The following is an 18,043-nucleotide window of genomic DNA, read 5'->3' on the forward strand; positions in this document are numbered from 1 at the left end:
AGGTACTGCATTCCACACAGGCACAGTATGCTCGCTCATATCCCAATGTCTACAATGTCACCGCTTGGCCAGGTAACAGCAAGGAGACTGAGAAATCTAACCCTAGGCTCTGTTAAACTAAAAATTAGGAGTTAGTGCAGGAGGGGAAGGTGGTACTGCTGGCATCTGGAAGTTTCCATCTTAGGTGGCAAGTCTCTCTTACATACACACATAAACCAGAGCAGCCGAGCATTTCCTTGGTGACCCTTCCTTCTTAGGACTCCTCCAAGGAATCACCAAGAGTAAAACTTGGACAATCTTCCTGACACCCCACTGGAGGAATGCATAATTCCCCGTCTACATTTGTGGTCTGAAATGTAAGCGTGAGCCTCTAAAGACGCTACAGTGAGGGTGTGTTTTTAGGGAAAAGGTGTTGATGCAGGGGTGTTACTGAAGACAGAACCATGGCCTTGCACATGCCAAGCAAACTACCACTGAGCTACGTCTCTACATCGCCCTAAAGACTCTGCCTATGGCACATGACCGTGTTGACCATTGCCGAGTGGTCGAAAGATTCTTCTTCAGATCTAGGAAATAAACAGAAGCAAGTTCCTCTGAGGCTGCTGATAGCCAGGTTTCCTATCTTGAGGGAATGAGAGGGCACAAACCGAAGGGGCGAGGCCTGACGGTGGGCAATGCTGAGTTCCCGAAGCCCAGCTACTCTGGACCTTCCCAAAGCTGCATGGTATAACTTGGCTGGTATCTTGCCCAGTTAAAACTACTTTTAGTTAGTTAGTTAGTTAGTTTAGTTAGTTATTGGTTTTTCAAGACACAGTTTGTCTGTGTAGCCCTGACTATGCTGTAACTTACTCTGTAGACCAGGCTAGCCTGAACTCAGAGATCCATCTGCCTCTGCCTCCCGAGTGCTGGGATTAAACAAGTGTGCCACCACCGCCTGGCTTAATACTTACAATTTTTGAGACAGGGTCTTATCAATAGCCCAGGCTGGCTCTGAACCCAGGACCCCCTATCTCTGAAGAGCTGGGTCTATAAGCAGCTATCTGCCTATAAAGAAGTTATGGGCTCCGCTCACGATTCTCCTTCACTTTTTCTCTTTGGAATTGAGTCTCCGGTACTTCACATAAAAAGAAGTGCCCATCACCACATGGAGAAAGGCTTCTCCGAAGAGGGTTAGCAGTGCTGGGGCCATCTGCAACCCCAGCACTTGGGAGGCCGATGTAGGAGGATCGCACTTTGATACAGGCTGGGCCACACAGCAAACCCTCACCTTCAGTGATGACCACAGAGGGAGGGAGGGAGGGAGGAGGACGAATCAACACTGAAGCTGCAGCGAAGGGCAAGAGAAAATGCTGACTAAGCATGCGAGCTGTCTTCCAGCTCCGAGGCTGGAGGACTAGTTTGTAGAATCACACTCCTTTTTCATCCGCCCTGGGTGGGACTGATCAAGTCCTAGGAAAGTGGGCAACTGAGAGGGGTGCCCTTTCCTCGGCCTGAGACAGAGCCATCCTGTGCGTAAACAGGTCTGTGTGGATAGGGCCTGCACCCACGGCCACCATGCTACGCATCCATAGTCTAAGGCTCAGGGCCTCTTTTCTCAACCTTTAAATGAGATATCTGCCGATGCTATAAATCCCAATGCAGACAAGAGCGCTTCCACGGCCTAGCACAGCTGTGGGAATTCCACACTCACTATGGATGTATACTCTCAGCATTCATTTGAAAACTTACTAACACTAGGTAACATGCTTGACCTGTTGTCAAGACAAAACTCCCCACCAAGGCAGCTGCAGTCCCAGGCTAGAGGTTAAAGGTAACGAATGACCCCACAGGTCACGGCCTGTGGCAAGTGCTGTGAGGGAAAAGCTACAGGAAGCACGGGAGGTTCCAGCTGGGTCTCAACAGTCTCAGTGGGGGGATTTCCCCACGGGAGAGACATGTAATGATGGCCTGAAAGATGGACAGGAGTCAGGTGACAGAGGAGGAAGAGGAGCAGAGGAAAGCTGGTGAGAGGCTGTCCACGCAGCAGCAGGGGCAGCCAAGTCCCCAGAGCAGGAGACACCACCATCAATCTGGGGACCTGAAAGACCAGAGTGGCTGACAAGTGGGGCTGAGATGAGGTGAGAGGAGACAGAGGAAAGGACTTTGTCCTTCCTTCTGAAAGGTATGATGAGGTTGAGACAGAGTCTCACAGCGTGGCACAGGCTGGCCTTGAACTGATGGCAATCCTCCTGCATCAGACTCTCTGGTGCTAGAATTATAAGTGCAAGTTACCGAGCCGGACTGTAGGTCTTTATCCTAAGAGGCCCCGGAGCCACTGGAGGCTTCCAAACAGAACTCTCACATATTTCAGCATCACTCAGGCTGCTCTGGGGAGAATGAACTGGAGAGGGGCGGATCAATTATCCTGCTATTGTGTCCTGTGGCTATGACAAATACCCTGACAAAAGCAACTTAAGGGAAAAGGGGGTTATTTGCTCCTAATTCCAGGTTGGTTCCTCGGGCAGAAAGTCACAGGAACTTGAGGAAGTTGGTCGCACAGAATCGACAGTAAAGCAGAAGGAAGGAGGGGTGTAAGCATGCTGGTGCTCGGCTTGCTGCTTCTCCTCATACAGTTCAGAGTCCTCTGCCTAGGGGATGGTGTCACCCACAGTGGACATGTCTTCCCACCTCAGTTAACATACTCAAAATAAGCCCCTCAAAGACATGCTCACAGGCCAACCCAGTCTAGACAATCCTTCAATGAAACTCCCTTCCCAGGTAGTTTCAGGTTGTGTCAGGTTGACAAAACTAACCTTCCAGGGGCTGGGGATGACCGCTCTGCAGTTAAGAGCATATACTGCTCTTACAAGAGAACCTGAGTTCAGTTCCCAGCTCTCACTTCAGGCAGCTTATAACCACCTGCTCCAGGGGAATCCAGCACCTCTGGCTTCTGTGGGTACACACACACACACACACACACACACACACACACACACACACACACACCACAGTTTATAAAAAACAGAACAAAACTAACCATATTAATATAGATCAATGCAGGGTATAACCACAATGCTAGAATAAGAGATTAAGTATGTATGACCCCATGTCAATTAGGAGGAAGAACAGAGAGGGATTAAAAGCATTGGCTCTGTTTGGAGGATGTTAGCATGCTTTCCTAGCATGCACAAGACCCTTAGTTTGTTTCTCAGCACTACAGAATGAGAAAGAAGAGGGTTGGTAGGGGAGAGGGAGAAGGAAGAAAGGAAGAAAAAGAAAGAATGATGGAGGGATGGCTTGGCAGTTAAGAGCACTGGCTGCTCTTGCAAAGGACCTGGGTTCAATTCCCAGCACCCATATGGTAGCTCACAACTGTCTCTTAACTGCAGTCCCAGGGGATCCGATGCTTCCTTCTGGCCTCTGCAGCCACCAGGCACACACATGGTGCACAGACATGCATGTAGTCAAAATATCCATACACATACTATAAATGAAACTTTTAAAAAAGCACCCAGCTTTGTTTTGTGGTTCTGCCATCTTTCCCATTTCCTCCACCTCTTTACTATGTGAGGATTAGACCACTAAAATATATGAAGAACAGTACCTAGTGCTAAGTAACTTTGTGTGTTCGTGTGTGTGCAGGGGCTAGAAGACAACCTCAGAATTTGTTCCAAGAGCCATCCACACTGTTTATTCTTTTAAAGCAGGGTCTCCCAGTGGCTAGACTGGTTGGTCAGTGAGCCCCAGGGATCGGCCTGTCTTTACCTCCCTAGTGCTAGGATTATAAGTATGTACCACCACTCTTAGCTTTAAAAACAAACAACCAAACATGGGTTCTGAGCATCAGACTCGGGTCCGCTTGCTGTGTGACAAACACTTCATCAACTGAGCTCTCTCCCCAAGCCCCACAATAGCCTGCTAACTGTGACCCAGGGCCAAACAGCTGCCACAGAAAACTGGGAACGGGCTGGGCTGGGCCCCGAGTCCTGTCTACTGTTTACCTCTCCTACCACCAGGTCTAATGTCTTGGCTACCCAGGCTTAGTCCCTGGGACTTCAGTGAAGCCCTCTGTAACAAGATGGACCTCAGGGAGCCTGCTGAAAGCCTGTCTCCTGAGTACTGTGCTAAAGAATGAGACGGCAGCAACTGACGAGCTTAAAGGATTCTAACACATAGAATCCCTCTCAACTTCATCAAACGTAAATGCTGACAAGCCACAAATCTTTGCTTTCTCACACAACACAAAATAAACACTGTACACGGTCATGTATACCTATAATTCAAGAACTCGGGAGGCAAAGGATGACAAGTTCAAAACCAGCCTAGGCTGTATAGCAAGACTGTGTTCAAAGGAGGGACATACACACACCCACGCACGCAGGCAGACACATGCATGCAGATGCAGACAGACACACACACACACACACACACACACACACACACACACACAGACGGACAGGCGGGAGGATGACCGGCCAGCCGGACATACACGGAAGAGAGAGAAAGAATATTCCAAATATTTTTGTGCTTGATAACAACATACAAATTGGTTTTAAAAGCAATGGAGGAGCTGGAGAGATGGCTTAGCAGTTAAGAGCACTGGCTGCCCTTCTAGAGGGGCCAGCCCCCCCATGACAGTTAATAACTACCTCCACTCCAATTCCAAGGTGATACAACGTCCGTCCTCTTTGGGCCCACATGGGCACTGCATGAACACAGTACACAGGCATACATGCAGGCAAAACACCATATACACAAGATTAAAAATAGTGTAAAAATATTAACAACAACAACAACAACCCAATGGAAGTGGAAGTCCACAAAATCAGCAGGAATAGCCTCCCAGGAAACCTCCAGCCCAGAGGGTGTGGTTAACAGAAGTTGCCAGCTGGCTTCACCCACTTTACACTCTAACGACTGTCTGTGCCTTCCTAAGCCACGGTTTTGAACTGGTTTCAGGCAGAGACTCAGTTGACACTGGGTTCTTAACAGTCTGGAGACTTGTTCGGGGGCAAGGTCACACACATACTAACCACAGGGCCCACCTTAGAATAGCACCTTGAAGCCGGGCATAGTGGCACATGCCTTTAACCCCAGCACTTAGGAGGCAGAGGCAGGTGGATCTCAGGTCTACATAGTCAATTTCAGGACAGCCAGAGCTACACAGTGAGGACAAGGTCTTTAAACAATCCAGTCAGATGTTCTGAAATCAAGTCACAGCAGGACAGAAAGGCACTCTGTGACTGTCCACGTGCCAAACTTCTATCCAGCATTCCTACCTGGATGCACCTGCCTGGTGATTCTGGTTTTACATCTACACAGTGAGATCACAAGGTCACGAATCTGAAGACTAGGGTGCCCCACAAACCTGGAACTAGCTCCAGATGAACTGGAGCTCTTCCCAGCCCAGAAAGTGCCTGATGTCAAGAGCTAGTAACTGCTGGGCAGGAAGGCCTCTCTCCTAAAAGGCAGCTGCCGGACAGCGCGGGCACACAGAGCCAGAAGGAGACAACAGGAGCCCTACTTCAGGGCGCAAAGGCAGCACTTTTTCATTGAGAACCGATAGAGGGGCAGGGAAATTGATATTTGGCCAGTTGCCTCTGGCAGCCCCGGAGAAACAAGCAGCTTCTGTTCCAGAGGGCAGGGCCGGGGGCTGCTCTTCAGTCAGCACAGGCACTCTCCGGCACACTTCATTCAGCAAGGGCCAAGTTTGCAGACTGCAGCCGCTCCGTCTCCTGGTAGATGTACTGCTCCACCGTGTCACACTCAGCTAGGAACACCTACAAGACAGACGCAGGCAGTGAGACCCCAGGCCCGCCTAGGACCAGCCAGCCACTGCCCACACAGGGCTCTTTGTTCAGCCATTCTGGGGAACCTGATGATTAGCCTCTCAACAGGCTGTGCAGGGATGGACACGGACTCCCAGTCTGGACTCCAAGGATAGTGAAACACTGGGCCATGGTTTCTGGCTATGCCCTAGGCTAACCCTCCACAAGGGGGCACTAGACACACCAATGGCCCGTACTGGACCTTTGCCAGCCCTATCTGCTCTCCAGCGAACTTGCCCAAACTGATTAAATCAAATACACAGGGACAAGAATCCCCTTCTTGGGTTCGTGCCAATAAACAAACAGTAATAACAGACCATGCCTCTCACCACAGTTCTACACTACCCTGTTTTGAACAGATAAACACACTTACCAACATTCTAAATATATTACAGCCTGTCATGTACTCATATAACTCACCTGAACCTTTTTTACCAAATTCTTCCTTTTTAGCCTGCTGTCTTTAAAATTTTCTGGTAGGACCTATGGAAGAACCAGTTCACACAAAAAAATTAACGTCTGCAGTAACAATGACAAGAGACACTGGCTGTCCACACAACACACCCAACAGGTCACCAATGTCAGTCAAATGTGTACTTCCAGGTGTCACTTCTCCCAGTCTGCGTCCTGTGGCTCCTTTCGTGGCTCTCATTCCTATGAATGCTCTCTCCCTTGGTTGCAATGTCTGGACTGTAACCTGATCTAAAACACAGATTTTGTTTTTTCACTGTTTTTTATACATGGATACTACTTTGCCAGGAAAAGTACCTTCTGTTGTTTTGGGGTTTTGTTTGTTTGTTTGGTTTTTTTTTGAGACACGGTTTCTCTGTATATCCCTAGCTGTCCTGGAACTCACTCTGTAGACCAGGCTGGCCTCAAACTCACAGAGATCTGCTACCACCGCCTGGCTGTTTTGTTCTTTTGGTTTTTTTAAATATTTATTTATTATGTATACAGTGTTCTGCCTGCATGTATGCCTACAGGCCAGAAGATGGCACCACATCTCATTATAGATGGTTGTGAGCCACCATATGGGTATTGGGAATTGAACTCAGGACCTCTGGAAGAGCAACCAGTACTCTTAACCTCTGAGTCATCTCTCCAGCCCCCAAACTAGCTTTCTTATACTACCCAGGACCACCTGTCTGCAACCCATAGTGGACTATGTCAATTATCAACCACCCTCCCACTTGCTGATAGGCCACCTTAGTCTGGGCAATCCCTTAATTGAGAGGCACTTCTTAGGTACCTCTAGGCTGTGTTAAGTTGATAGTTAAAGCTAACTAGGACACATACACCTGACACATAATAGTAGATGCTTAATATCCCCAAGTAATTTTCCCAGACAATGGAAGTATAATACTGACAGAGTAAAATGGACTGAAATACTGTCATTAGAAAATAGTATCTCCATGCTCAACTATGTTCATAGCAGCACTATTCGTAATAGCCAGAACCTAGAAACATCCTAGATGCCCATCAACTGAAGAGTGGATTAAGAAAATGTGGTACATATACACAATGGAGTACTACTCAGCAGAGAAAAATAATAACAGCATGAAATTTGCAGTCAAATGGATGGAACTAGAAAATATCATCCTGAGTGAGGTCACCCAAACCCAGAAGGACAAACATGGTATGTACTCACTCATAGTGGATACTAGATATAAAGCAAAGAACAATCAGACTGCAACCCACAGAACCAGAGAGGATATATAGCAGAGGGGACCCTCGGATGACTGTGTGGCTTATAGTAAGTTTTAGTTTTACTCAATTACTGGGCAAGCCTCAATGGAACATTTCACTATTAGGATAAGAATTTATATTGTATCAAGCTGACAACAGAAAAATAAATAAATAAATAAATAAATAAATAAATAAGGGAAAAAAAAAGTCACACAGACAAAAAAAATAGCATTTCTAATCTGAATATTTACTCACCATTGTGTCAATCTCTTCCAAGATCTTCATGAACTGCTCAATTGTGGCCTTGACTTTCCTATCAAGTTTGCAGAGAGCCTCTGCTTGTAACTCCTTAGCCAGAAAACCCTGCGAAGGAATAAGGCACTATTGCATGTGTTTCTTGAGACTCATGGAAAACCATACCACTAACTGATGAAGTGACCCAGAGTTTACCATTGCTCTAATGAGCCAGGCTGAATCTCAGACCTTCGTCCCCTGGGAAAATTAGAAATGCTGGCTGTGGCCAGTCTCGAATCCTACCAGGCTGCAGGCTGCTCTTCTCATATGGTCCCCTGGGACTCTGAAGGCCTCTGGAGCTTAACTACAGTGTAGCTCTCAGTCCCAAGTGCACACATGCACGTAAGAGGCAGACAGTAAGAGCATAGACTTAAATGCTGGGCAGCACAGCACAGCATGTGGACATCAAAGGCTGACATGGGGTATCTGTCAAACACTCTGTTTAGTGCTTTGAATAGGAATGGCCCCCATCAGCTCACGTATTTAGGTGCTCCATTGTTACGGAGTGGCACTACGTGACAGGGATTAGGAGGTGTGGCCTTGTTGGAGTAGGTTTGGCCTTCTGGGAGTAAGTGTGTCATTGGGCTCTGGGTTTTCAAATGCTCAAGCTAGGCCCAGTGTCTCTCTCTTCCTGCTGCCTCCAGAGGTAGAACTGAGCTATTTCTCCAGCACCATGTCTGCCTGCATGCTGCCATGCTTCCTGCCAGGATGACAACGGACTAAACCTCTGAACTGTAAACCAGCCTCAATTAAATGTTTTCTTTTTATGACTTGCCATGGTCATGGTGTTTCTTCACAGCAATAGGACACTGACTAAGATACCCTGTCTTATTTTTTGAGACAGAATGTCTTACTAAATCTGGAGCTTGACCAATTTGGCTAGACTCTCTGGCCAGTGAGTGGCAGGGATCCTCTTTTCTTTGACTCCCTAGCACTGGCGTTACAGAATATGTCATCTTGTCAAGTTTCTACATGGATGGATGCTGGGAATCTGAACGCCAGGTCCTGATGCTGTGTAGCAAGCATTTTATCAGCTGAGCCATATCCCCAACATTGGCTTAAGATCTGAAACAAGTTAAACTTTCCATGTCTCACTGTACTCGGATTATGGGATGTGGAAGGGAAGAGATGTAGATGTCACCTAACTCATGGCCCAGGGAGATCATACGCTAACAGAGGATGACCATGTTAATTTTAGTTTGTCTTGAGACAGGGTCTCACGTGGTATAAACTGGTCTCCAACTCACCTCCTAATCAATGTTGCCCTTCTCCTGATCCCCGCCCCCTCCATCTCAGAAGAGCCGGGGCTACAGGTGTGCAGGACCACACCTGGCTCAAGCAGCACCTATTTTTATTAAACCCCTTTGCTGTCTAGTCACATCTCTAAGCCTAATCACAAGTTAGCTGGTGGCTGAGCTGAAAAGCAGGGATTTCTGAGGATGGCTATCAAAACAGAGTGACAAACACACATTTTACAACACATTGCAAGACATTCAAAAATTACTCAGAAATCCAAACTCAGTCCTATCAAAACCAATCACAGCTGTTCCAAAAAGACTCATGTCTAAGGGCATTCAAAGAAGCATCACACGTAACAGAAATAATTATTAGGTAAAACAACAGAGAATATAAACTAGGTTAGGTAAACCATGATATGCAATAAATTATGACCATTGTCAATGACACAAGAAAATGTTAATTTTTTTAATCAATAGAAGAACAATTTACCAAATGTACATCATATTGAAATTTTTGATAATAAGATGAAAACTACTTTTCAGAGTAACAATGTCTCTGGATCACAAGTCCTTACTTGCCACAAGAAGAGCAGTGAGGACAGAGTTTAGAATGTGATGGGCCTTGGTATGAATCTTTATCTGTACGTACACTTAAACCCTGTACAAGCACCACAAATTATTATTATTGTTATTATTATTATTATTTTGGTTTCTAGAGACAAGGTTTCTCTGTGTAGTTCTGGCCATCCCAGAATTCACTCTGTAGACCAGGGTGGCCTCGGACTCAAGAGATCTGCCCACCTCTGCCTCTCATGTGTTGGGATTAATTTTTTTTTAATTTTTTTTTTTTTTTTTGGTTTTTCGAGACAGGGTTTCTCTGTGTAGCTTTGCGCCTTTCCTGGGACTCACTTGGTAGTCCAGGCTGGCCTCGAACTCACAGAGATCCACCTGGCTCTGCCTCCCGAGTGCTGGGATTAAAGGCGTGCGCCACCACCGCCCGGCTATGTGTTGGGATTAAAGACGTGGCCACCACTGCCCAGCACAAATTAATTTTACAATTAAAGCACAAAACAGGACTGGAGAGATGGCTCAGTGATTAAGAGTATGTACTGCTCTTCTAGAAGACCTGAGTTGCATTCCCAACACCCACATGGAGGCTCACAACTTCATGTAACTCCAGCTCTGGGAGAATCTCAGACCTCTGGCCTCCCTGACCACCAGCACTCATATGCACATACTCCCACACAGACACACACACACACACATAATACATACATAATTTAAAATGAAATAAATCTTTTTTAAAAAAGCCAACCAGGTAACAATACTATACCACTAAATCCACAGAATTCTTATAGATAAGTCACCTGCTGGATGCCAGAAAGCTCTTTATTCAACTCTTCCAGGTGGTTAGCTGTCTTCTCTACAGATACTTCCAAATCTTTCAGCTTCTTTAACTCAACCTCTTCCTCTGGATTGCTCTAACAGGAAGAATAAAGAAGAGGTCAGTAATCACAAAAGGCCAGCTGCCTCTGTCAGAAGAAAATCTGACCACCACTGGGCTAAGCCACTCACTGAGAAGGATGCTGCTTCTTGGAGAGCATGTCAAAGGATTGGACAACGAGGCTTCCTACCTATGAAGCCTAGTCCAGAAAGAAGGAAGGTGGGAGGCAAACACTCCAGTCGGTGAGAATCCTGCTGACTTATGCTCAGAGAATGGAGCCAATCCAAGTGTCAGACTGAGCCTCTGTCTTGGGCTGATCCAAACATTGAGATTAGAGTGAAATCAAGGACCAGAGAGAACGCACTACTCTCCCAGAGGACCTGGGCTCAGTCCCCAGCACCACACAGAGGCTTACAATCTTCTGTAACTCTAGTTCCTCTGTGGCCTGCATGGGCACCAGGCATGCACACAGTGCACACATACAAAAGCGGGCACACACTCACACACATAAAACAGGTTAAATAAATCTTTTAAAAAGAAAGAGAGTACGCAAATTCAAGTGAATGCCACTAAGGAGTCCAGAATGAAAAGTCAGGCAGAATTCAACTAGTCCTTGGTTTTGTGTTGAGACAAGATCTCACTATCTAGTCTTAAATTCCTTCCTCCCACCCCAGCTTCCTAAGTGTTAGGATTACAGATGATGTACTAGCATGCCCAGCAGTATGACAAATCTTTCCCCCGAGAGGCAGTGTTTCAAATTAGACCAGGGTGGCCTCAAACTTATTATATAATGGGAGGCTGATCTTGAACTCTTGACCCAGCTGCCTCCATGTGTCACCATGTGCTTTTTTTTTTTTTGAAACCTTACCACAATCCTAAGAGGCAGGAACTTATGGTTACCCCAATATCTGGCTCCTGGTTTTTTATTATAAGACCATTTAGGATTTGTGTAACAGGAACCGTTTTACAGATAATGTAGTAAAGTGACCTAAGATCCAAATGGCCAGATGTGGCTCCCCTCTCTTAACCAGCTCCAACTGAAACCATGGGTACTCGCTGCTGCCCACACCCCTCTCCCCACCCCTTCCGGGAGACATTTAGAACATTCTCCTTCCTTTCACCCACAGCGGGCAGCTTTGTTACACTCCCCTAAACTGTTCATTCTTCTTTGTGGCCAAATCTGGAGCCCCGTGCCCTGGAGGCTCGGGGTGAGGTTAGACCCCCATTCCTCCCGATAGCTCCTCCCTCCCTGCCTTCAGTGGACTCGGCCACCTCCCTCTAAGTGAGACACCTTCGGAGTGCATGCAGTGTGCCACTGTGTCACAATGCAGGGCTGGGCACAGCACCACCACAGCAGGGCCGCAGCCCACACCCGTCACCAACTAACTTCTCCTTGTCCCCGCAGTTCTTCAGTCGGAGCCTTCCCACTCAGAGGGGTTTCTTCTGGTACAAGTTAGTAAGAAGGGCAGTTAAAGGAAGGCAGGCTCCTAAAACCTGAACAAGAGTTCTTACGGGTAGCATCTACAGCTCTCACAAATAGCCTTCCTGAAAATTCTAAGTAAAGCCTGTTCCTGGCACATCTGAACTACACCGAGGATTCACCAAATACACCACACCATTAAGGTAGCACAACTCCTAGAGCGCGAGCCTAATCAACAGGTAGAAATGCACAAATAATGCGACAACCAAACTGGTAATCTCATCAGACCTCATTTAAGGGGGCAGGTCACCAATGTGAATCTGGGTAGCCAACTGGGTTTTGTTTTTTTTCCTTTCTGGTTTTTCAAGACAGGGTTTCTCTGTGTAACCCTGGCTGTCCTAGAACTTACTCTGTAGACCAGGCTGGCCTCGAACTCAGACATCCTCCACCTCTGCCTCCCGAGTGCTGGGATTAAAGTGTGCACCACCACCACCACCACCACCACCACCACCACCACCACCACCACCACCACCACCACCACCACCACCACCACCGCCCAGCCAATTTGGTCTTCTATACAGGACCATGTATAAAGAGTTTAGTCATTCAATTCTGAAGAGTTTTGACAGAGAAAGCAATTTACCTTTTCCCCAATTAACATGACTCGGCAACCATCTTGTATTCCAAGTGCTGACAATGGTATATCCATTTCTTTCAGAGATTTTCCTGAAAAGAACAAAGGCATGCAAAATCGAAACATCTGCACAACACTGAAAACAGACTTTGGCTAATGTACATGAAAAAGAGGTGAGATTAAAGCCCCACCACTAACTGTGGAGCTATTGGCATTTAATAGCTGGGGGAAAGAGTGTGACCCCTGATAGGCCCACCTCACTCCAGGGCAGGTCCTGTATCCTGGATCGTGTTTGGGCAACACAAACTGGACTCAAATGGGGGGGGCGGGGATACAAGCAAGGAAGTGAGTCTGATCAAATACACTGTGTGAAATTTTCATAAAACTAATAAAAATATTATTCAAAGACAGAAATACAAGCTGGGCACTGGTGGTGCATGCCTTTAATCCCTGCACTCGGGAGGCAGGCAGATCTCTGTGAGTTCAAGGCCAGCCTGAGCTATAGAGTGAGTTCCAGGAAAGGCTCCAAAGCCACACAGAGAAACCCTGTCTCAAAAAAAAAAAAAAACAAAAAACCAGGGGCTGGGGAGATGGCTCAGAGGTTAAGAGCACTGGCTGCTCTTCCAGACGTCCTGAGTTCAATTCCCAGCTCACAACCACTTGTAATGAGATCTCGTGCCCTCTTCTGGCCTGCAGTCATACATGCTGTATACATAATAAATAAATAAATCTTTAAAAACAAACAAACAAACAAACAAAACAAACAGAAACACAAATCTAATCTAAAAAGGGGGCCTGAGAGATGGCTCACTAGTTAAGAGCAGTGGCTGCTCCTCCAGAGGACCCAGACAACTGGGCATGGTGGTGCACACCTACTCTGAGCACTCAGGAGGCAGAAGCAAGCAGATCTCTGTGAGTTCAAGCCTAGAATGGGCAGTAGACCAAGACCAAGTTCCAGGCCAGCACAAACTACATAATGAAACCCTGTTTCAAGAACAACCAAAACCAACCAACCAACCAACCAAAAAGCTTCATGTTTGCTAACAAGAAAAGGAGAAATTGGAATTTTTTTTTTAAAAGTCTTTATCTGATAATGTCATTTCTAGATATTTATCCAAAACAAGTAACTGGAAATATGTCTATATAGTAGTTATTAAAAATAATATCCAGGAACAAAGGATTAATATAATTCATATAACAGACATTTCTTTAAAAATTTTATTATGGTTTTGTGTGTATAGGTATTTTGCCTGAATGTATGCTTGTACATCATATGTGTGCCTGATGCCATTGGAGGTCAGATCCCCTGGAACTGGAGTTACTAACCAGTTTAGAGCCTCCATATGGATGCTGGGAATTGAACCTGGGTCCTTTGGAAGGCAAGACAGTGCTTTTAATTGCAGAGCCATCTCTCCAGCCCCTAAGGGTTTTAAGATTTATTATTTATTTATTTGGTTTTTTTTTTTCCGAGATAGGGTTTCTCTATGGAACAGCTCTGGCCGTCCTAGAACTCCATTCTCCAGCCCCAACAGATCATTTCTGTACAATACAAGACTTGGTAGTCATGAAAGCTCTTTTCTTCTCAGGATACTTCACTGAATGCTGCTAAACTCAATGTTATAAAAAAGAAAATGTAAAACACATGGGCTGAGGATAGGGCTTAGTGGTTTGGTACTTGCCTAGCATGTTTGATTGAGCTGCTACAGTACCATAAAAAAATTAATAAGGAACTTTATCCAGGAGAACATTTTCTTTGTGCTGTTTTGAAACTTGATCTTTCCTTTACATTCTCTGACCTTCTTCCCCTCCCGCCTCCCCACTCTCTTCTCTCTGACTATATTAGGTTGGCATGGAGCTAGTCTGAGTTTCCAGAGTGCGGGAGTTATAGGTGTGTGCTACTGTACTCAACTTTGAAAGATAAGTTTCTATTGTCCTTATAATTCAAAAATTAAATTATTTAAAAAGAAAAAGACATAGGGCAAGGTCATGCATATTACCTAGCCAGTTCCACAATGGCTTGGGCTATAGGAAACTATCACTTTCTCAGCAAGAAAAAGGCAAAGATCTATACTATAAAATATAAATAAAAATGCTTCCCATTACTATAGTCAAAAGTTTTATCCCTGCCATAATGTTCATTATTAAATTCTTTACAATGACCAAAACCTAACGAGATAAATCTGGTCCTATCATGTACCAGAATAATGGGTTCCTATGGGAGTGAGAATAGGGAGGGGTGGGGAGGAGCCAGTGCCTCAGAAATCAGCATCATCCAGCACTCTGCCCATCCAGGCTCCATCCAGTTTGTTCAAAGCCTCTCTAATCAGCACGACGTCAAGTCCTGGCAACAGTAGTGTCTCTGCTGTCACACTAACAGAAACTGGGTATCAGGCAACTAAGGTAACATTTACTTAGTAGTATCTTCAGCACAATCATGCAGAATATATAATGGGGGGGAAAAATCTAGCCTAACCAGAGAAAACTGTCCGTATGTTTCCTGAAAAAAAGTTGACATTTCTGGCATCATGTTACTCCAAATCTGATACTCATCCAGATGTTTGCAAAGTCTAGTGAAGAGCAGGTTCTTAATAAATAACTGTTAAACGAATGAACAAAAGAAAATGGTTCTGATTGAAAACTGAAAAATGAGGGCTGGAGAGATGGCTCAGTGGTTAAGAGCATTTGTTGCTCTTACAGAGCACCAGGGTTCAGGTCCCAGCACCACATGGTGGCTCACAACCATCTGTAATTCCAGATCCAAAGAAGCTGACATCCTCTCCTGGCCTTGAACAAACCTGGTACACAGACATGTATACAGGCAAAACACCCATGCACACATATACACATAGAAAACTGAAAGTCACTAAGCAATTTAAAATCTGTCCTTACCAGGGTGGTGGTGGCACATGCCTTTAATCCCAGCACTCAGGAGGCAAAGGCAGGTGGATATCTGAGTTTGAGGCCAGCCTGGTTTACAGAGCGTGTTCCAGGACATTTCAGGCCTACACAGAGAAATCTTGTCTTAGAAAATCAAAACAAACAAACAAATAAAATGAAATCTGTCCTTTAGCCATAAGTACTCAAAAATGAATGAGAAATACCCACCCTTAAAGATGAGCTTCTGAAAAGGGATCGGAACCCCTGTGGCCTCTTCAACAAGCTGAGCTAGGTCTTGGACAACTGGTTCACTATTGCCCTGCTGTGGGGTAACAAGAAGGTCATACCTCTCATTGCCTGGAGAGAAAGAAAAGCATTCAATGAAGCTAACTCTTTCACATAAACCTAAAAACAAGTTGATGCTTTCTTATGGAGCTGAGGATTGAATTCAGTGCCTCGGGTTTGCTGGGAAGTGCTCTACTAATGAGCTATGTCCCCAAGGCACAGCTCAGATGCTACCTATTACAAAGCTTTCCTTTGGTGACCTTCTCTAAGATTTGTTTCCTCTAACATAAAAAACTATTTTAATAACAGCTGACATTTTATGCAATCATACATAATGAGATGTACAAGACTTGTTTCACGCATTATCTCAAAACTCCAGGACAACACCATAAAGCAGCTATCAATTTAATTAAGACTTGCTTGGGGAAACCTTCAACTGGCAGATTCAGAATCTGCCCTTAGATCCAGCTGATTCCAAAGTCTACACTCGCCATCACAAGCTGCCTGCATCCTGTAGTCTGAATGCCCTAATGTCTCGAAGGCATCAGTTTTGTCTCCCCTGATTCACCCACCAGCAAGGGACTGTTTTCCTCCAAGTCTTTCTTACTGGGCACACCTAAGTACATCATAATTAGTGCTTAGTAAAAACAAACGAATGAAGCCGGGCGTGGTGGCGCACGCCTTTAATCCCAGCACTCGGGAGGCAGAGCCAGGCGGATCTCTGTGAGTTCGAGGCCAGCCTGGGCTACCAAGTGAGCTCCAGGAAAGGCGCAAAGCTACACTGAGAAACCCTGTCTCGAAAAAAAAAAAAAACCAAAAAAAAAAACCAAAAAAAAAAAAAAAAAAAACAAACGAATGAATCCATTTTTTTTTTTTTAAACACAGGTGTCAATTCTTTTCTAAGTAGGTGGAGTTCAGGTCCAGCTTATTAGACTGCTCTCCCAATTGACTCCAGGGTCAGAAGGAGTCCTAGTTCCCATCTGTGCTTCACAGACCAGAAATCAGAGCCCTTAAAAAAAAAAAAAAAAGAGAGAGACATCCAGCTCCAGGTCACTTAAGGCTGCTGGACACAGAATCATGGCTTCCAGCTGGCAAAGTATGTGGGTCTTTCTTAACTAACTGGTTCTAAGGAAATCTCACAGATTGAGCTTTCTCGTGTACTTCCCAGTTGTTTAGCTCTGTTTAATTTCGCCAGGTGTCCAGAAAGTAACTCTTGCACCCACCGCCCACTGAGCCTGTGGTGATGTGACATTCAATACAGAAAGTACTCAGCAAGTAATGAACAGTCCGACCAAACACCAAGTTCAGACTCACTATACAGGTAGATGTCCAGAACCACGAAAGATAGCTAAACACAAGACTGACACAAAGACCTATAATTACTGGCGGCTCACACTCAACTACGCTTCCAAAATAGAGGATCTAACAAATGTCCAGGGACAAAACACCCTGGCGACACGGGAAGATGTCCTGACACCAGCCCGAGATAAAACCATCCCCACGAACATAGCCAAGAACTCATGCTCGGCTACACGTGGCCAAACCCACTGATCCCAACCCGACCTACAGAGCCCACCCTGGTGCTCACTGTGGGTGACGGTCACGCTGAGCACGGCTGTTTCCGTTTCCTCCGTCTCGACCAACTCCTCAGTCTCGGCCATGTCCTCGGTCTGGGTCACCTCTTCGGCCACGGTCACGTCCTCGGTCTGGGTCGCCTCCTCGATCTTGGTCACCTCCTCCTCCACCTGGGTCTCCTCCTTGGTCCCGGTCACTTTCTTGCTGCGGGTCACTCTCTTTCCCCGGGTCAATTCCCTGCTGGGAGCCACCTTCTCGCTCTGAGTGAAGCGGGGACGGACTTTGTTTTTCACCCGCGGCCTGCCAGGGCAGGCGGCGGCGCCCCTGGTGGATCGGTCATGCCCGCTGGCTGCGCTGCGGCCAGATGAACGCTGAGAGGCAGGCAAGCCGCGCTCGGCCCGGGGCTCCGACTGGCGCAGCTCCCGACCGGGCCGAGAGGCGCGCAGCCGGGGTCCCAGCGGCTCCCGGTCCTCTCGCGGTCGCCGAAGGCCGCTGCGATCCGCCAGGCCCGCGTTTGTTCACCGCCCAGCGGTGGCTGCCCAGCGCGCAGTCTTGCAGCCCCACCCTACTACTCACCGGCTCCGCCCCATCTGCTCACCACGCCCTCGGAACTGACCCCGCTCCAGGCCCCGCCCTATCCGCCCAGCCGCGTCTAGGCCCCACCCACTCCACGGAGGCCCCGCCCCATCCCTCCCCGCCCCAAGCCCCGCCTCCAGAAGTCTTTCCGCCTCTCCCAGAGCTCTGCGCTCCTTCTCCAGAAGGAGGAGCTGAAAACCCGGAAAA

At 46.6% G+C, this 18,043-nt stretch overlaps 1 protein-coding gene across 2 annotated transcripts; it reads right to left on the reverse strand.

Annotated features, from left to right (window-relative positions):
* Positions 1 to 5,503: 5,503 nt before the first annotated feature.
* Bag1 (BAG cochaperone 1) lies at positions 5,504 to 17,914 on the reverse strand. 2 transcript variants are annotated; one of them, XM_006975335.4, is made up of 7 exons: positions 17,274 to 17,914; positions 15,629 to 15,757; positions 12,533 to 12,615; positions 10,393 to 10,506; positions 7,749 to 7,856; positions 6,228 to 6,290; positions 5,504 to 5,759 (listed from the first exon to the last, which is right to left on the reverse strand). In XM_006975335.4, the coding sequence occupies exons 1-7, from the start codon at positions 17,344 to 17,346 to the stop codon at positions 5,670 to 5,672; spliced, it is 660 nt and encodes a 219-aa protein (XP_006975397.2). In that variant the 5' UTR covers positions 17,347 to 17,914; the 3' UTR covers positions 5,504 to 5,669. The 2 variants fall into 2 exon arrangements, with proteins under 2 accessions (XP_006975397.2, XP_042126927.2); XM_042270993.2 differs by lacking the exon at positions 15,629 to 15,757 and having other exon boundaries at positions 17,274 to 17,848.
* Between the last annotated feature and the right edge of the window lie 129 nt (positions 17,915 to 18,043).

The sequence above is a fragment of the Peromyscus maniculatus genome, chromosome 2, assembly GCF_049852395.1.
Source record: "Peromyscus maniculatus bairdii isolate BWxNUB_F1_BW_parent chromosome 2, HU_Pman_BW_mat_3.1, whole genome shotgun sequence".
Classification (NCBI taxonomy): Eukaryota; Metazoa; Chordata; class Mammalia; order Rodentia; family Cricetidae; genus Peromyscus; species Peromyscus maniculatus.

What these genes read in the sequence shown, in the direction of transcription:
- Bag1 (XM_006975335.4), bottom strand. Translation starts at nt 17,346, where the DNA reads ATGGCCGAGACTGAGGAGTTGGTCGAGACGGAGGAAACGGAAACAGCC. An exon ending in AGCTTTCTGGCATCCAGCAG is followed by an intron (nt 7,857 to 10,392) that starts GTGACTTATCTA and finishes ATTCCTTCGCAG; the next exon opens with GGTTTTCTGGCTAAGGAGTT. An exon ending in ATTTGGTAAAAAAGGTTCAG is followed by an intron (nt 5,760 to 6,227) that starts GTGAGTTATATG and finishes TCTGTCTTGTAG; the next exon opens with GTGTTCCTAGCTGAGTGTGA.